Genomic DNA, 19000 nt, shown 5'->3' on the forward strand with positions numbered 1-19000 from the left:
CAGGCCTGGTTACTGTCACACTTGCTCTCAGTTACCCAAATAGGGCTTGCCTGATCAAGTGGAATATTCAGGAACAAGTGAGAAACTAATTGAGGTTATAAAGCTGACTCCAGCAAACCACAGTCGTAATATTTCTTTTTAATATTTAAATGTGTGTCATGATCTGAAACATTCAAGTGTGACAAACATATAAAAAAATAGGAAATCAGGAAACATGCAAAGACTTTTTCACACCACTGTATCCTAAAAAAATTCAATTTCAACATAATTCAGTTTTGTTTTATATCATCTACAGCAGCGGTCCCCAACCTTTTTTTCGCCACGGACCGGTTTAAGGCCGACAATATTTTCATGGACCGGCCTTTAAGGTGTCGCGGATAAATACAACAAAATAAAACTAGTACCGGTACCGAAAAAAAGAAAATTTATTCATAAAACATGTGAAAAGACCAAGGAAAACCGAGTAAACGACAACAAAATAACGCTGAAAACCGATAAAAACCCTGAAAACCATACATTTCACACCTGGGCCCTATTTCAGGAAGCCGGTTTAGAAAACTCAGAGTGAAAAACGATACTCAGGGTTGAGTAACCCTGAACTGTCCAACTCGGAATATTCGGTTTCAGAAAGGCTGATAACAATTAGTTCAATCAACGCGGAGTTGCTTTAACCCCAAGTGAAGCGCGCGGACGAGGATACATAAAGCCCTGATCAGTGGGGCACAGATTAAGCGAGTCACCATGGAGACGGAGGGAAAGAAGGCACGGTCAATGTATTTCACAGCGCTTGAGGCCGAAATTCTGATGGCAGCATATGCCGATAACATGCAAATTTCTCAGAAAAAAAGTAACACAGCCTCAGCTGCAAAACAAAGGGAGCATGCATGGCAAAACATAGCCGACAGAGTCAATGCGTGAGTGTTAATATAAACATTGATCTAGGGATTTCCACCCATTTAACACGTTATTTTATCATATGTTATTTTATTTGTTATTTTATACATTTTATTTTGTGATGTGATGTGAGCGCAGGTGCAACCCAACAGGCCCCAAACGTTCCTGGCAGCAAGTAAAAATGAAATATAAAAATATAGTCCAAACAGGTGAGGTGTAATTGTATTATGAGCCATAGTGCTTGGTCTGTTTGTGCGATGTAAATCAATTGCAGTTAGAGGCTACATTAATTTTCTTTCTGTAATTATTGAAATTATTGAAATTATTGAAATTATCTGAGCACATTACAAGTACATATTTGCTTACTCTGTATGCTCAAATGTGACCCGTTATAGCCAACAGAAAAAAAGCGGAGGCCCGAAAAACAGGTGGGGGTCCTCCACCACCACCACTCACAGAGGCTGAGCAGTTGGCCCTCAGCCAAAACAGTGGGCGCCCTGTGGCCGAAGGCATCTCTGCGGGGACATCCTCTGAGTCAATAACCCCGCAAGACACAAGTGCCTACATAGGGGGTAAATTCAAAATAATACATGATGTGCATACATCCTTTCTTCACAGTCACCTTTGCAGTGCTGCTCATTCATTTGATAAACTCTTTACCATAATGGATTATTTTGTAGTGAAGTTATTTTCCTACTGATTTTGCCTTCCCTCAGTCTTGGTTGTCTTTGAGAGCATAATGACAATGAAGTGTAAGGTGATTGGTATGTTTGTTAATTGCCATTTGGTCCCTTGTAAGTTATAAGTGACCTGTATAAACCTCATATTCTATCAGTTGATGGTGGTGGTGTACTGCATCTGGTGCAGCCTCCTGTTGAGCCAGACCAACATGCAGTTGTGAGTAATACTCCACAGATTATATGAGTTTACAGTAGAACAGCAATGTTGTCTATTTCTTTACTACAGGAAAATAATGAAGAAACATTGACAGCTGTTACAGAGGAGGAAGCAACAGAGACACTTTATGAGGTTTACATCTTTTAATACTTTGTGTACAGGAAACACAGGCGACCAATAAAGCCAGTTGAACAAAAAATCTGTTTATTCCTCTTTCAACATGTTGAGGTGATGGGTCAAAAGAAATGATTGTGACATATGGTGTCTCTGACTGCTCTTCCATCTTGTATGTCCGTGGGAGGGTCAGGATGTTCATGGTTTGGATCACTGCTGATGTCTGGTTCAGAAGGACAGTGTTCTCCTCTAATTGTGGCAATGTTGTGAAGAATCACACATGCCACAATAATGTCACATGCCCTTTCTGGGGTGACCCTGAGTCTTTGCAGGCACTGGAACCGGGCCTTAAGCATTCCGATAGTCATTTCAATTCTGGCTCTTGTCCTGCAATTAGCCAGATTATATCGCTGCTGTGGGCCCGGTTCAGGGTCAGGGTAAGGGGTAAGCAAATAGGGTAAACATGGATACCCCCTATCACCAAGCAAGTAGCCAGTGAACTCTCCTAAGACAGAAGGATACACTTCAGTTCAAATGTCCCTGAAGCAATTGGTCTTTATATATTTTAAAGTATTCTCAACTCACCATGTCCAAATTTTGTGCTCAGTGTACATTCACGGAATATTTGTGAGTCATGGACAGAGTCTGGCCGCTTGGCTTCCACATTTGTGATAATGTTGGCAGCATCACATATGATCTTCACAGTGCAGAGAACACAAATTAGCATCCATTACTATAATGAAATGATTTGTTAGTTTGAAATGCTACAGGGAACTATGTACCTGTACATTAATGCTGTGGAAAGACTTCCTGTTCACATAGTCTCCTTCATTTACTGAAGGAGCAATGATTGGAATGTGAGTGCCATCTGTACAGCCAATCACGCCTGGGAACCGTGAAAATAAATGTAAAATTTAAGTAGTAGTTCAAGTATCACCACATCATAAATTAAGTTTTGGTCATCCTGATACCTGCAATTTTGTGGCATCCCTCTTTGATAAATCTTGTGGGTCTATGACCGGGGAACACAAACCAGTACAGGAGACGTTTCAGTGCAACTGTAACATTCCTGACTGCCCGATAGACTGTAGCCTTGGAAACGTGCTCAGCTTCACCAATATTATACAGAAAGCTCCCGTTTGCAAGAAACCGAAGTGCAATACAGATAATATGTACAGAACTGAGAGCATGTCCGCGATGTGTCACATGCGTAATATATGGCCTGAGGATGTTATTCACATAACTTAGAGATTGTGCTGAGAAACGGTAACGTTCACACAGAAAATCATCAGGAAATGATAAAATGTCCAAACGCGCTCTGATCACTCTCTCCCGGCGGTGAGCTCTGCGGAGAATTTGGGCTTCACGATCTACTGGCTCTTCAAGGAAGTGGCACGCCATGTCCGACACTTCCTACTGTCAGGTTTCCGACAAAGAGGCGGGGACAGTCAGGGTTAGTTGTAGTAAACCTGCTAGGGGGCAGGTTAGCTTCACGGCGTGTGTCGTCATAGTGACTCACTCAGGCTTCAGCTGAACTCGCTTTGTGAAACCGAAAACCCAGAGTTTTCGTTAACTCAGGGTATACTTACTCAGTTTTTCCACTAAACCGGCTTCCTGAAACAGGGCCCTGAGCCTCAACTCTCGCAGCCCGGTACCAAACGACTCACGAACCGGTACCGGTCCGAGGCCCGGGGGTTGGGGACCGCTGATCTATAGCGCCTTTGGGTCAGGGAAGGTGTTATTTTTAAAATAATAATAATAATAATAATAATAATGATAGTAATATTATTATCATTATTACAGGTTTTAATAATTGTATCATCGGTGGTGAGTTGGATCATTTGGAGATTAAAGATGCAGAGCTGGCTTGGCAGAGGCCCCAGTCCATAAGATGTTTAGCTCCCACTGCCAGCACAACTTGGATGGGACTCTAACGGAGGCTCGGTACATTGAGTCTGAACATATTATTTGGATAAAAGTCTTGAATTTACATCACTTAAGATATTTGGTACAAACTGATTTGAAAAATGTGGCAGCAACAACCCAGGCCTTGAGGCCCGGTGTCCTGCAGGTTTTAGATCTCACCCTTGGTCTACACACCTGAATCAAAGTATTAGTTCATTACCAGGCCTCTGGAGAACTTCAAGACACGTTGAAGAGGTCATTTAGCCATTTAAATCAGCTGTGTTGGCTCAAGGACACATCTAAAACCTGCAGGACACTGGTCCTCGAGGCCTGGAGTTGCCCACCCCTGCCATAGAAGCATGTGTATAAGTCTCTAATGTTGTGAGCCCAGTGTGCATGAAGCTGCTCTGCAGACAAAAGACAAAATCAGCTGTAAATATCACAATAATCAATTCTGATCTTTTATTATTATCTAGTAGGCAAACAAGGAAACTCTGTAGTCCTGCTTGAAGCACTATAAAGAGTATTAAGTATTGCAGTATTACAGTATTAAGACAGTTTTCTAACACTGGAAATTTGTCTCGTACCTGATGTGTAGGAGGCAGACACAGATGACACCCAGGGAACTCTGGGCTTTGAGGAGTTTTGTTCCTTCTACAAGATGATGTCGACCCGCAGGGATCTGTACCTCCTCATGCTTAGCTACAGCAACCACAAGGACCATCTCAACACTGATGACCTGGCCCGCTTCCTGGAGACTGAGCAAAAGGTACAAACTGGTTCTAATGGGACTCAAAGTTACTTTGCTTATTGAAGCGGCTCTTTTTTTAAATTTGTTTTGTTTTGTTTTAAATTATTTCTCGTGGTGTTCTTTACTGTGAAAACCCACAATGCTACTGATCTGCAGACTTAGAAAATAGAGTTGCACCAGTCAGTTTACTGCTGATCAGAGCCAAACTAAGATGTTGCTGATTGTGCTTTAAATCCCATATCCTGCACTACAGCAGGTGGGCACATCTCTGTGAGTCTAGCTACAAATTATCACCTCAAACGTCTACACACAATACACATTAATGACAAAGTAAGAAAAGTTTGCTTGAAATTATTGAAGATGTATTAAAATAAAAAGCAACAGTAAAGTGTGTACATAAGTATTCACAGCCTTTGCCATAACAGTCAAGACTGAGCTCAGGTTCATCCTGTTTCCACTGATCATCAGTCGGATGTTTCTAGAACGTGATTGGAGTCCAGCTGTAGTAATTTCAGTTAATCGAACACGATTTGGAAAAGGCCCACACCTCAAACCTGATGGAGCTGTTTTTCTTAGCTTTGACGTTATGGGTTGTTGTGCATAGAATTTCCGTCGATGCAGACTCCAAACGTAAAGGTCCCGGCCAGATGGTGGAGTCGAATTCAAGACTTCCTTGCTGTGAGGCAACATTGCTTACCACTGTTACACCATGTACAACAGGAGTCTTGTACTTCAGTCCTCGAGAGCCGCTGTCCTGAAACTTTTCCATGTGTCCCTGTTGCAACACACCTACAATTAGTATGTCATTAGCAAGACTCTAGAACTTGACTGGATGCTGAGGAGGCAATTCAGCCATTTGATTCATGTTACAGCAGCTCATGAGGGAATGAATGTTAGGGGTTGAACCAAGTTCTATAGTTCCAGTTCTATACTCTTGCTAATGAGCTACTAATTGTATTCAGGTGTGTGCAACAGGGACACATGGAAAGGTTTCAGGACAGCAGCCCTCGAGGACTGGAGTTTGAGACCCCTGATCTAACAACATGGAGTCAGTTATCTTTCAGTGCAGCTGCCTGATAGTCTGAGAGAGTTCTTTTTTATTTTTTTATTTTATTACACATCAACTTGAGCCAGCTGTGACCTGATTTGGGGCTATATAGATAACATTTGATTGGAGTGGAATAAACTGAAATGAAAGTAAGTACATTCTGCATTTGTTCTAACTCTTTTTCTGTTGACATTTTTATTTTTATATGAAATGACATAAAAAAGCTGAACACAGCAATACCACAGCTAGTGTTTCTGAGCTGTGATTACAGGACAACATACAGAGGAAAACAGAATTATTAGTCCCTCTATGAACATATATACACACAAAAATGCTTGATGTCCTGTTTAATGTAAGATTTTTCTTTACTTGTTGTTGTTTCCAATTTCCAATTTTTCAGTTCAACTTTGTCTTATTTTTGGACTTTTGTTTAAAGACACCTTTAACAAGCTAACAGTGTCAAGACATTGTAAAAATGTCAGGTCGAAATCTGATTGACCAATGAGGACAGGTGCCAAACAGCTGATTCCTGAAGCCAAGATGAAAATAAAAACGTGCAGCCAGATCACCAATTGGATCAAAGAGGTATTTGTGACATGAATTTTTTACATTTTATAGATGGCCAAGGTGAGTAAAGACCACTGCCTGGACATCATCCGCAAATTTGAGCCGTGCTCTGAGAACCAAAAGCACGATGTTTTGGGAATTGATGGTAAGTTCCTCTTGAATTTTTGAATACTCTTAGTTTTCTTCTAGTAAATGGCTTCCCTGTTGCATTATACTGCTTTTTGAAGTGCAGTCTTATAGTGAAGAACCAGGCTGTGGTTGATGTGTTAAAGACTTTCATCTTCAGATTCTAGCAGCTTCTTTTCATTCAGTGCTTACATCGCTTCTGGTTTTAGGCAGTGATGGGAATAATGGCGTTACAAGTAACGGCATTACTTTTTTCAGTAACGAGTAATCTAACTAATTACTATTTCTATCGTTACAATGCCTGTTACGTCCCCACGAAGGGGTCTAGGGGTGTGAGTGTGGGGACCAGTAACAAATGGGTCTAGAAATAGAATGAAAAGGAAAACAGACAGAGGTGTTCTATAATAATATCGTTTTATTACAAACAATATGGCTTTATTACAAATAACCTTAACTTAAAGAGCCGGCAACACCGGCTTTAACAAATAAGGGAGGCACTTCCCACACTTCTTCCTTAACTCCTCACCAAGGGGAGACACTTCTGGGGCCCACAAGCCCGCCTACTCACTACTCGCAAGGAGGCTGTCTGTCCAAAACCTAGCGGAAAAACGTGTAGAGCCACAGAGGGAAAAAACCACCTCACTCACAGTTCATCCCCAGCTTATATAACCTCAGAGGCAGTGATGGAAATAACGCCGTTACTTGTAACGCCCCTTGTAACGCCGTTCCTTTTTTCAGTAACGAGTAATCTAACTATTACTATTTCTATCGTTACAATGCCGTTACCATTACTAACAAGAAAATGCGGTGCGGTCGCGTTACTATTTTTTAACAAGCAGACATCGAAGCTGTCTTCAGCTTACCGCATCTTATATCAGTTGCACGGAAGTAGCTGTCTATGTAAGTAATCTGGGCACTACAGCTTTAAGTAGCTGCGCGCGCTCCCGCGGGCGGTAATCACTTTCTGGCCGACGATCACTTTTTGACACAACACCTGGAGCTAAGGGGGCAAAACAATCGCATGGGTGCTGCTGTTTGACTGAGGAACAATAAAGTAGTCGTGGTAAGCCAATCACACGACCATTTCAAGATGACAAAGCAACAAGGTGATATATACCAGTTGTTAAGTTGTGTTGATAGGCTACGTAAAACCAGAGTCATGATAAACAATATACGTGTGTTTTTCCTCAATAGTTTCATCACGTTTACTGTCTAAGGACAGCGCTAGCAAGCACTCTCTGCTTATGACCAAAAAATTAAAAAAACAAACCAAAAAACAGCCCTTTCGTGTTGGTGGAAAAATGCCCCATGTTGACCAATCAAAAATGATATGGTAACATGACATTTGGTTGTTGGTAGAGAGAGAGAGAGAGAGAGACACCCTACAGTACTGCATTCAATATTTCAACGAAGGTCACTCATATAGTCCAGCGAGCACTGTCAGGGTAATACATGTAACGAAGCGCTGTGAGGAGTTAGTTTCTAGACGTTTGTTGACATCCCGTGTTTAGGTGCTGCTTCTTCTTCTGCCGCTAATTTAAAGGCCACCTGCTGGGCTGGAGTGGTAAATGGTAAATGGACTGATTCTTATATAGCGCTTTTCTACTCATCTGAGCACTCAAAGCGCTTTACACAACTTGTGCATTCACATTCACATTCACCCATTCGCACAAGCACATCTTTCTAAGACCCACACATTCATACTCCGATGGATGCATCGGAGAGCAATTTGGGGTTAGTACTAGGGGAAGCCAGGAATCGAAACACCAACCTTCCGATCAGTAGATGACCTGCTCTACCACCTGAGCTACAGTCCCCCACGTGGACGATGACGGTTTTAAGGCCTGGATATTTTCTTAAGAAAATCCCCGTGACATTTAAAAATCTGAACATCATTGTCTCACCCATACTCTTTTGTAAAATCTCTTCAAACATTAACTGAACACTACCTCTCTGAAAACTTTGTTTGCAAAACTTGTGCATAAGATTTAAAAAATTGACAATTTATATTTGCATTTAAAGTTATGAAATATGATTCATTAAACATGTTTGGTTGTTACAGTAAAAAATAACTTTCTACTCGGATTTTATGTTTTTTATTATTATTAATAATAATAATAATGGATTGCATTTATATAGCGCTTTTTCAGGACCCCTCAAAGGAACCCCCTTTTTTTTTTCTTAGATCAATTGTGTTAATACAGTATGTCAAAATGAAAACATAACTGTAAATTCAGACACGTGAGGTTGTGCTGAAAAGAATGATACCAAACAAGCCAAAATAAATAGTTTTTAAGGTGAAATGTAGAGAGAAAATCAAAAGTAGTTAAAAATGGCCAATTATACCCTGGACCCCAGAGGGTTAAACTATTTTTTTTTTTAAAGTAACGCAATAGTTACTTTTCAAGTAATTAATTACTTTTAGAATCTTGTAACTTAGTTACTAACTCGGTTACTAACTCAGTTACTTTTTTGAAGAAGTAACTAGTAACTATTAGAGATGGACCGATCCGATATTACGTATCGGTATCGGTCCGATACTGACCTAAATTACTGGATCGGATATCGGAGAAAAATAAAAAAATGTAATCCGATCCATTAAATATCACGAAAGCACCTCACAAAACTTGCAACACGCCGTAACTCACCTCAGAATGTTAGCACGTCGGAGCAGTATGCATCACGTGATAGAGCGGCTGTGGCATGTAGGACCTGTCGGTGGTCTGGATAGCATTTGGAGCTTCGCTAGCAACCCGGCATTTCATCTCCAACAAAGTTATCCCGAGAGAAGTAAAGCAAGTGTGTAAGTCCATCTCTGAATGTTTGTAAAGCATTCCTGCGTTAAGCTTAACAAGCGACTGCCTCTCCTGCTGCTACTTCAATCATGAAACTGCTTAACGATCAGCTGATCGACTTTTCTGTCGCGAGTCCATCTCTCTTGTTTGCTTTTGGCCCACTTTGCACCAGAAAGAGGAAACCAGCGGCTGAACAACAGCAGCACGTTTAAGCTTGATCAGCTGTTGTTAGAATTTATTTAATATTACTTTCTACACCAGGATCTTTTTCTACGTAGCTGACGCTGGTAACTGTGCAGGGGCGGATCTAGCAAAGTTTAGCCAGGGGGGCCGATAGGGCATTAACAGGGAAAAGGGGGCACAAAGACATACTTTTCTTTCTTATTCTCATTTAAAATGTCGAGCTTTTAATAAATAATTATCTGACACCCAAAGTTTTAATTTGATGTAAAATGAATAGAAGTCAATTACTGTATATAGTAACTATTAAGTCTAATATATATACCCTAGTAAGCTATAGTACTTTTTCCTTTGGGAAGGTACCATCTGTGCAGTCTGCAATTTTGTTGAAGAAAGATGTTGAATCTATTTAATATTTCTTGAAAAATAATTGATTTCTGTGCATTTTTTTTCACACTTCATCAAATTAAGGTTGATTACGTCGATTAAGCATCATGAGGTGGAGCGTGAGGGGTGGTTCCCTATTTTTTATTTATTTATTTTTGTTGTTGCTGGGAGTTGGAACCCTATTAGTTAGGTTGCTTAATATTTATGCTAAGTACTCTTTAAAATACCAGAATAGGGAGGATGGTGTAGGTTTAAGTTTATTAGATTGATCAGTATTGCTGAACTATGAAATATATTTTTTTGCATAGGGGTATAACAGAATAGCTTTAGTGTAGTTGTTGTTTTAAACTTGAGTATGAACTTATACAAAATGCAGCAAGATATTTAAAAAACAGTTTTGTTGATTAAAAAACACTATATCGGATTCATATCGGTATCGGCAGATATCCAAATTTATGATATCGGTATCGGACATAAAAAAGTGGTATCGTGCCATCTCTAGTAACTATAATTACTTTTTCAAAGTAACTTGCCCAACACTGCTCAGAGGTGATTGTTAACTGGGCCCTGGTGGCAAACGAGGCTAATCAAAAACAGCTGTGTCCTGAGGAGAGAGAAGAGTGAGAGAGACAGAGGGGGTAGGAGTGGCAAGAGAGGAGGAGGTGGAGAGAGCGGGCAAACACCCTACCCACACACTCCCAAAGCCTCATAGGATGTAACATTCCCCCCTTATATTCAAGCTCTACCAAAACAACAAAAACACTTCATTGTGAGCTGCATGAGAGTGCATCAGCTACGATATTGTCAGTGGTGTGTGGTTGCACATCCGGTTCAGAAAAACGAGGGGATTGTGATCTGTGAACACGGTCACCGGCGAAGAGCTAAAGCTTTCTTCCTAGGGGCTACAACTAGGTTGTGCCAAGCCGTTTTCTACTAGGTACTCAACTTCCTTTTTCATCACCTCATGTTTGGCGACGGGGCAGCGGTATGCATGCTGCTTGATTGGGGCTGCGTCGCCAACGTCAATGTCATGCTCACAAACATTGGTGCGGGAGGGCACATCACTAAAGAGAGACTGATAGGAGTGCAACAAGTCAAGTACATCCCTACACTGAGACGGAGGAAGATGAGACAGGTGGGTCTCGTCCTTGGCTAAAAAAAAAAAAAGAATTTGACAACCGCCCACATTGCTGTCCCTCGGAAAGGGTACCCAGATCATCAACGCCCTTGACTTCTACACTTAGCAGGGAAGCAGGGACTGAACCAGGGACAGCGATCCCAGCGGTGTCTGCCTGTTCTGTCATGCTGGTTTCTGTGGTGCGGTATGGTTTCAGCATGTTAACATGGCATAGGCGAGTCTTCCTCCTGCGTTCTGGGGTGTTGAGAAAAATAGTTGGTGTCAGACACTTTCTTCACTATTACATAGGGGCCTGATAAATGAGCCATGAGGGCAGAATTAGGCGCGCGCAGCAACACAAGCAACAGGCTGAAATTGTCTTTCCACTGCCTTCTGATCAAACCGTCTCTTCATATTGGCCTGGGATACACAGAGAGCCTCTTTTGCTAACAAAGCAGCCCATTGCCACCTGTCCTTGCATGTTTTCACAAACTCCACCACATTAGTTTTAGGCATGCAACCGCTGAGAAAACTCTCCTTCAGCACTTTTAGTGGACCCCACACATCATGGCCAAACAACAGGGTAGCTGGGCTGAACCCCAAAGACTCCTGCTTCACATCACGTATAGCGAACAATACAAAAGTGACACCTTCATCACAGCTTTTTGGTTACACATTATGGTTAAATGGTAAATAAATGATAAATGGCCTGTATTTGTATAGTGCTTTACTAGTCCCTAAGGACCCCAAAATGCTTTACACATTCAGTCATCCACCCATTCACACACTGGTGATGGCAAGCTACATTGTAGCCACAGCCGCCCTGGGGCACACTGACAGAGGCGAGGCTGCCGGACACTGGTGCCACTGGGCCCTTTGACCACCACCAGTAAGCAACGGGTGAAGTGTCTTGCCCAAGGACACAACGTCCGAGACTGTCAGAGCCGGGCTCGAACCGACAACCTTCCGATTACAAGACAAACTGCCAACTCTTGAGCCATGATTGCCCAACAAGAACTGATTCCCTGCCCGCGTCTTTGGTAAGGGGCCAACACAGTCTACCTGGACATGCTCAAATGGTTCACCGACAGCAGGGATAAGACGTTGAGGGGCGGGGGGCACCACCTTCTTCGGTTTACCCACAAGCTGGCAAATGTGACAGGTGTTACAAAACTGCACTACATTTGCTTTCATTGCCGGCCAAAAGAAATGCTGCAGTATACGGTCATATGTTTTAGTGACACCCAAATGACCTGACCATGGTCTAACTGTAGCACATGCTGCCGCAGACTTGTCGGAACCGCTATCTGCCACACTGTACTCCAGTCTTCTCCAGGCCTTTGGGTCCATTTGCGCATCAATAAACCTTCCCAAATGAAAAATGTCTGCTTCTTGATCCCCTCACCCCCATCATCCTGAGCTGCACTTGACTAATGAAGGGTCCTCTTTACTAGCCTCCACAAGTGCTTCCCAAGTGAGCAGAAAAGGAGCTTCAGACTCAGGAGCTGGCTCAACCACACTTTGAGCCGACTCTAAGGCTCCATTATCTCTTTCATCAGTACAGGGCATCACATCCTTCTCTAGAATAGAGGCAATCACTGATCCTGACAAATCAACCCCCCCACCTTGTTGCTGGGCACGAGAACAAGTAAGAACATTCACAGGGAACACATCTGGGTGCTGCTGGCTCAGGGCATCTAAAACAGGCTCTACAACAGGATTGTTGGTCACCTCAGGGGTAGGATAAACTTTCCCACCCGCTATGTCATTTACCATTATAAAATCCAGCCCATTAATTGGAAAACAAGGCTGCACAGCCACTGAAAAAAACCCGCCAGCTCACTTTGTACCCAAATACAATGAAGGGGAGCAGGCACAAAACTCATCCCAACACCTCTTACGATGATGCTAGCATCACAGTCAGACTTCTCATCAAATTCAAGCACACTAGCTAGTATGAGGGACTGTGAGCCACCAGTATCACGCAGAATGAGCACTTCACGCTCGTCCCCGGGCTTACCAGACAGCGAAACTGTCCCCTTAAAAATGAAAGGCTTAAAACATTTATCTGGGGTGTCAGGGGAGGGGGGCCTACTGACAGGAGGCATGGTTTTAATCAGCCCCACGTGAAGTTGAGACTGATTGTTTCCGTTTATAAGCTTCACAATCTGCGATCAAGTGGCCAGACTTAAAACAGAAAAAACACTTTCGGTCTGCCTTGGGACGAGACACAAGTACCTCACTCTTCGGGTACTGCACAGCTGGCACCTCGCTAGCCTTCACTGGGGCATCGCATCGGTCATACCTACTGACACTAGTTTTATGGACAAGCACGAACTCATCAGCCAGCGTTGCATCCTCCTTTGGCGAGGAAACCTTATGTTCATTAATATATATTGCAATGCGCTCAGCAATGCAGTTCTTAAATTCCTCTATGAGCATTAGTTCACATATCGAAGCCAGGTCAGTAGCTTTGCAGGCCACACACCACCGATCGAAAAGGACACTTTTTTCCCTGGCAAAATCCAGATAGGACTGACCCTGTCCCCTTTTCAACCTCCAGAAACACTGCCTATAAGCTTCTGGGACCAGCTCATAAGCCAGCAGGATAGCCCTTTTCAGCTTGTCATAGTCCAGGCTGTCCTCAGCTGACAACGAGGAACAAACTTCATGAGCCTTACCTGCCAGCCTACATTGTAGCAAAATGGCCCACGAATCCCTTGGCCAGTGCAAGGCTGTGGCTATTCGCTGAAATGACTCGAAGTAACTGTCAACCTCAGTGTCGCGGAACACCGGAACCAGACAACTGTTTTTCCCCACGTCAAACGGTGCGTCTGCCTGCCGAATGGAGGCAGTCGCAGGAAGGGAAGCCTGCTGGAGTACCAAATGTCGCAACTTGACAGTTGTCTCCGCCTCCACCTTTTTCAATTCAACCTCCCTGGCTCTGGCAAGCCCTGCCTCTAAACGCTTAAGTTCCAACTCCTTCTTCAGCTGGACCTCCCTCTCCTGATCCTTCCTTTCCAACTGGACAAATCCCCACCCAGGATTACTCCAAAAACAAAAAAGGCAAAATAAAAAATGAGTGCCTGAAGAAGGAGCTTATGCTCAGCTACACACACTCCCCTATGCTAACTGGAGAGAGCGTAGCAGATACAATACAACTAATCAAACGACTGGCAAACAACACACCAAAACTTATTAAACTTACTAATCGCTGTACCTTCCATTCATATCCTGGACGAGCCCCCACATTGTTACGTCCCCACGAAGAGGTCTAGCCGTTACCATTACTAACAAGAAAATGCGATGCGGTCGCGTTACTATTTTTCAACAAATAGACGGTTGAAGCTGTGTTTAGTTTACCGCACCTTATATCAGTTGGACGGAAGTAGCTGTAAGTAATCTGGGCGCTACAGCTTTAAGCAGCTGCACGCGCGCTCCCGTGGACAGCAATCACTTTCTGAGCAGAGTGAAGCTGACCCCTCACCCACTTGAAACGTAAAGGCAAATAGGCGGAGCGGTTAGTGCTACGTTTGTGCAAATTTGTGCAGGTAAAATTATCGTTTGTGCTGCTATGGTTTTTCAGATATTAAACTTTATTTTATAGGTCATTCAAAGGTCACCATCCCCCCAGACTGCTCCAAAGCAGACCAAAGTGGTCTACTTTTTTAGTGCTACGTTTGTGCAGATTTGTGCAAGTAAAATTATTGTTTGTGCTGCCACGGTTTCTGAAATATTAAGTTATATTTTTGGCTGATGACGTCACCATCCCCCCAGACTCTTCCAAATCGGACCAAAATGGTCTCCTTTTGTAGTGCTACGTTTGTGCAGATTTGTGCAAGTAAAATTAGCGTTTGTGCTGCTACGGTTCCTTGAGATATTAAACTTTATTTTATAGGTCACTCTCAAAGGTCATCATCCCTCAAGACTGCCTCGAAAAGGACCAAAATGGTCTACTTTTTTAGTGCTACGTTTGTGCTGATTTGTGCAGGTAAAATTATCATTTGTGCTGCCACGGTTTCTGAGATGTGCTGTTATGGTATGAAAATGTTTTTTTCAAATGACTTTTCGCTTTGTATGTTCATTTGTTCAATAAATTTCTGTTAAAATAAACTTTTCTTAATGTATTTAATCAGCTAAATTTGTAGAATGTAGTTTTTTTGTTTTTTGTTTTTTTTTACTTCAATTTCTTTACTTCAATCACTTTTCATTCCTAAAACTATGATGCAAATGCTTGAGGATTTATTGTTTTTAGAGTGGATTAAAAAAACCCTATATTTGGCAGAAAAAAGTATTATTTGGCATGACTATTTCTGAAGGATTCTTACAACAGCGTGTTAAATCTGATTTCTGAACAAGGTAAGCTTACATTTAAAGGTTTTAGTTACGGAGTTAATACATGATATGGCTGGATCAAAGTGATTTTTTTTCAATGTTAAACATTTTCAAAAATACAGCAATTACAAATGTGCAAATCCAAGAAAACTTTTAAAAAAGAAATTATGTTTCTAAAGCACTTTAAAAACATCTGGTACACTGGACCTAAGTGCTGTACAGTACATGTTAATGGGTTAAACACTCAGACTCAAGTCAATAAAACTCACAAATTAAATAGCTCCATCTTAAAAACAAGAATTCGACAAAATATGAAAGTGTAGATTCGTGGAGAACTTGGGGGAGGGGTTTCTCCTTGCTTAATATATAGGTCAGAAGTCATCTTTTGCTCCATCCTAAACATAGTGTGGGGTTTTTTTGTGGTTTTTTAAAAATTTATTTAGATGGTTCGAACGCCATCTGTAGACAAGGTTTCCATTTTTCCAATTCTTTGCAATTCAAAAGAGGCCATAGTCCAAAATGGCAAAATAGCCACTCCAGCTGCCCCAGTCTGGAAAGAGCTGAGTCAGCAGCTAGAAAACAAGATGTCAGCAAAGGCCCTGTACACTTTTGTGAAGCTAAATAGACACATCTGGTCAGCTTTGGAAATCACTGATCAGGAAAGTAATCTGGAAAGTAATAGTGAAGGAGAGTTAGATTCACGTTGCATTTCTCCTGGACAAGAAAACTGTCAAGCTTTTGAACTTGAAGTACCTTTTGAGGACTGGGTTAAATTTATTCCTGAAAAGGTTAAATACAATGACAAGTTTTCTCCTTCTCAAAAAAGGGAATACACAATTTTGAAGCCTGGCACTTGGACTCATATCATCAATGACCTTGTATGGAAGAAAATCTAAAATACATGTACACTTGTGTTCCGAAGAGCAAAGGTCCATCCAGCTGTCACCAATAATTATCTGGACATTAGAGGCAACTGTAAGGAGTGTCATGGCCAGTTAGAAATGTCATGTGACAGACAGCCAGCAATTAATAGTCCAATGGTTTCATGAGAAATACAGATCTCTCCCTGCACACTGGCCACTCCAAGCGGTTCATGTCTGGAAACCTGCGTGAACAGATCGCTAAAGAGCTGTGTGAGGGCAGAATGGAACCAGCTGTATGGAATTCAGCGAAGGCAGCAGATTTGATGGCTGTTGGAGATCCTGAGCCAAGCCACCTTCCAAATTTGGCCACTCTGCGAAAGGTCAAACAAGAGAGAAAAGACTTGGAATTAGGAGATAAGGACCCCATTGCATCTCTGCAATTATTAAAATATAGTGTTCCTCACAGTGGTAGCATCCGAGATATTGGACTGGACAGGTTTTTCTGTAACTACTAGAGTCAAACTCAGATCCATGTGTACAAGACATTGTCAAAAAAATCTCCCCCAACTGTGTGTTTTGATGCAACCGGTTTAGTTGTGAAAAAACTGCTGAGACCAAATGGCAAATCTGGCCTTATCTTCCTTTATCAAGGTATCCTGACAGAAAACAATTGCCCCGGTGTCCCAGTGGTGCAAATGCTATCAGAGAAACATGATGTTTTTTTGGGGTTTTTTGGTTTTTTTTTGCCTGTCCCGTTTGGCTCTTTTGCCATCAGAATTGTTGTCTAAAGGCAAAGAAAGATGCCCAACGGATTTACTTTACCAAATTGACCATCCCAGCCTTGCCGTAATGGTCCATTTGATTCACCTTTTATTGTTTGTTTTATTTTCACTTACTGAATACGGGACAGACTTGACTGGGGGAAAGAAGGGGAGAAAGAAAGAGGGAAAGAGAAACAGCTGAGAAGAGGGACGGGGGAGAAGGGCAAAAAACAAAAACCAACAGAATGAGCAGAAAAAAAAAAGAAATAAAAAATGCATATATCAATCACCTGGATCACCTGCTGAGAAAGAAAAAAGGAAACATGAAGAGAAACATGATGTTAATGCCATCGCAAACTGGTTGACAGAATGGATTCATGTAGGTGTACCTGTACCAAAGGAAGCTGTGAGTGACTTTCGTCTGGCAATTCTGGGAGCTCTGGTCAAGGTTTTCACTCCTCATCCTGATCTGAAGTCCTACCTTAATGAATGCTTTCATGTCCTTCTTGGAACCCAGTCTGCCAAACTCCTCCCTTGTTTTATCAGGGTTGATGTTGCGCCCTGAAAGCCCAAATTGCTCAAGACTCCATCATCATTCCAGATGAACAGACCGAGGAAAGTGAGAGAGTGGATTCGGTGGATGAGATCCAGACTGACCTACGACAATGGGTAACAGAAATATGTGAGGAGAGCAGGTCACTTGCTGCAGCAAACGGAGATAGAGATAATATTCACTTTCTCCTTGAGATTATTCCTCATATAATAAGAGTGGCAAGTTACTTGCCACTCTGGACAGGAATAATGGTCCCTCTCTTCCAAAGCACCAGCATCACAGCAAGGTCAGCCACTGTTGAAGCTGAGTTCAAAAAGATAAAACATGGCCTTTTCAGACATGAAAACTTGCCTGTTCGAGTCGATCGCTTTATTGCTCGTCATCTTTCCTTCATCAAGGGAAATATGCGGATTTGTTCTGCAAAAGAAAAGACCAAAGATGAGGCAACAGTGGGATCACTGGAAGTCACAGATGCCAATTCTGGATCCATGACAACTCACAGTGCAGAAGACAAAATAAAAAATGGATGCTCACCTGTTTGTGGGATCTGATGCTGCCACAAACATTCCTCCAGCTGATGAAGATGCAGCTGAGAACTGGAGGGGCCTAGCTGTTCCACCCAAAAAAAGGAAGAGGACTTCCTACCTCTCTCCATGTACCGAATGGCTCCATGCAGATGAATCTTTTTGGGCCAAAAGAGTGAAGGTGGGATTATTAAAAAATGGAAACCTTCATCAGCCTATTAGATTAGAGGAATCAACAATCTCTGTGCTCAGTACCTGTGCATTTGATGCATTTTTTTCAGTGCTTATGTTGTGCCTTCTGTGACAGCTCCACATTTTAAAATGCTGTTCTGAAAGACAGTGAAAACCCAGTCTTGCAGCTGGTGAAAGCCATTGCCACAGATGGTGTGACCCATCAAACGTACAGGAGGGCAGAGCTGCTTAGTGCAATGTTCGAAGCTGACCAGTTGAGGTCTGGTGCGATCCAAATCGATGCTCAGTGCAATATCTCCGCTGTAATTACTAAGACAGTGAGGAACATATTAAGTGTTTATTTTACAAAACGCTGCTCTTCACAGCACTGCTACCTCAGCAAAGGAATGACAAGGGAAGTGCCATTTGTTTCTCCTGCCATCTCTGTCCTCAAAGAGTCTGCTATAGTTCATCTTGGCACTGCTGTGGAAGCAGGAGCATGGCCTACCTGAGTCTACCTGCCTCAGGCCACTCTCCAATCCATCTCTGTGTCCATCAGAATTCAAAACAGAAGACAGCACCACAGCAAATGAGCTCTGTGCAGGGACAGTTACTCACAGTTATACTGTTATACACAGTATAATGAGTGTTGCCTGCATTTTTCTGTTTTATTTGGTTCATTACAGTTGCATGTGTTCAATATGGCTAGTGTGTGTGTTATCTGTAAGTTCAGTTTTGCATATAAAGTTAAAGTTCAAAAGTAAAAATCTTTTAACGCTCTTTTCTTTGTCAGTCTGATGTATATTTGCTTTTACACACCCATTCATCTTCACCTGTAGCCTCTTGAAAGTAACCGTTCCATTTTTCTGTCAATAATTTTTCTGTATTTGTTTTGTGTTGACCTCATGGCTTAGGTCAGGGGTCAGCATTCTTTTCAGTTCAGTTTTTTCCCTGCTGCTACAAAACATGTCTAGAGCCTAAAAAAAAGAAAGCGCTTATAAATATCTAGAAA

The 19000-nt window shown here is 42.1% G+C and overlaps 1 protein-coding gene across 1 annotated transcript in view; it reads left to right on the forward strand.

Moving 5' to 3' along the window:
• Positions 1 to 19000, forward strand: part of plch2a (phospholipase C, eta 2a) — a 70462-nt gene that overhangs the window by 17596 nt on the left and 33866 nt on the right. The window contains exons 5-6 of the mRNA XM_076878073.1: positions 4409 to 4579; positions 6228 to 6321. Coding sequence (XP_076734188.1) covers positions 4409 to 4579; positions 6228 to 6321 — 265 coding nt within the window. The remainder of the gene's footprint in view (positions 1 to 4408; positions 4580 to 6227; positions 6322 to 19000) is intronic.

This window comes from Maylandia zebra, linkage group LG20, assembly GCF_041146795.1.
Source record: "Maylandia zebra isolate NMK-2024a linkage group LG20, Mzebra_GT3a, whole genome shotgun sequence".
NCBI lineage: Eukaryota > Metazoa > Chordata > Actinopteri > Cichliformes > Cichlidae > Maylandia > Maylandia zebra.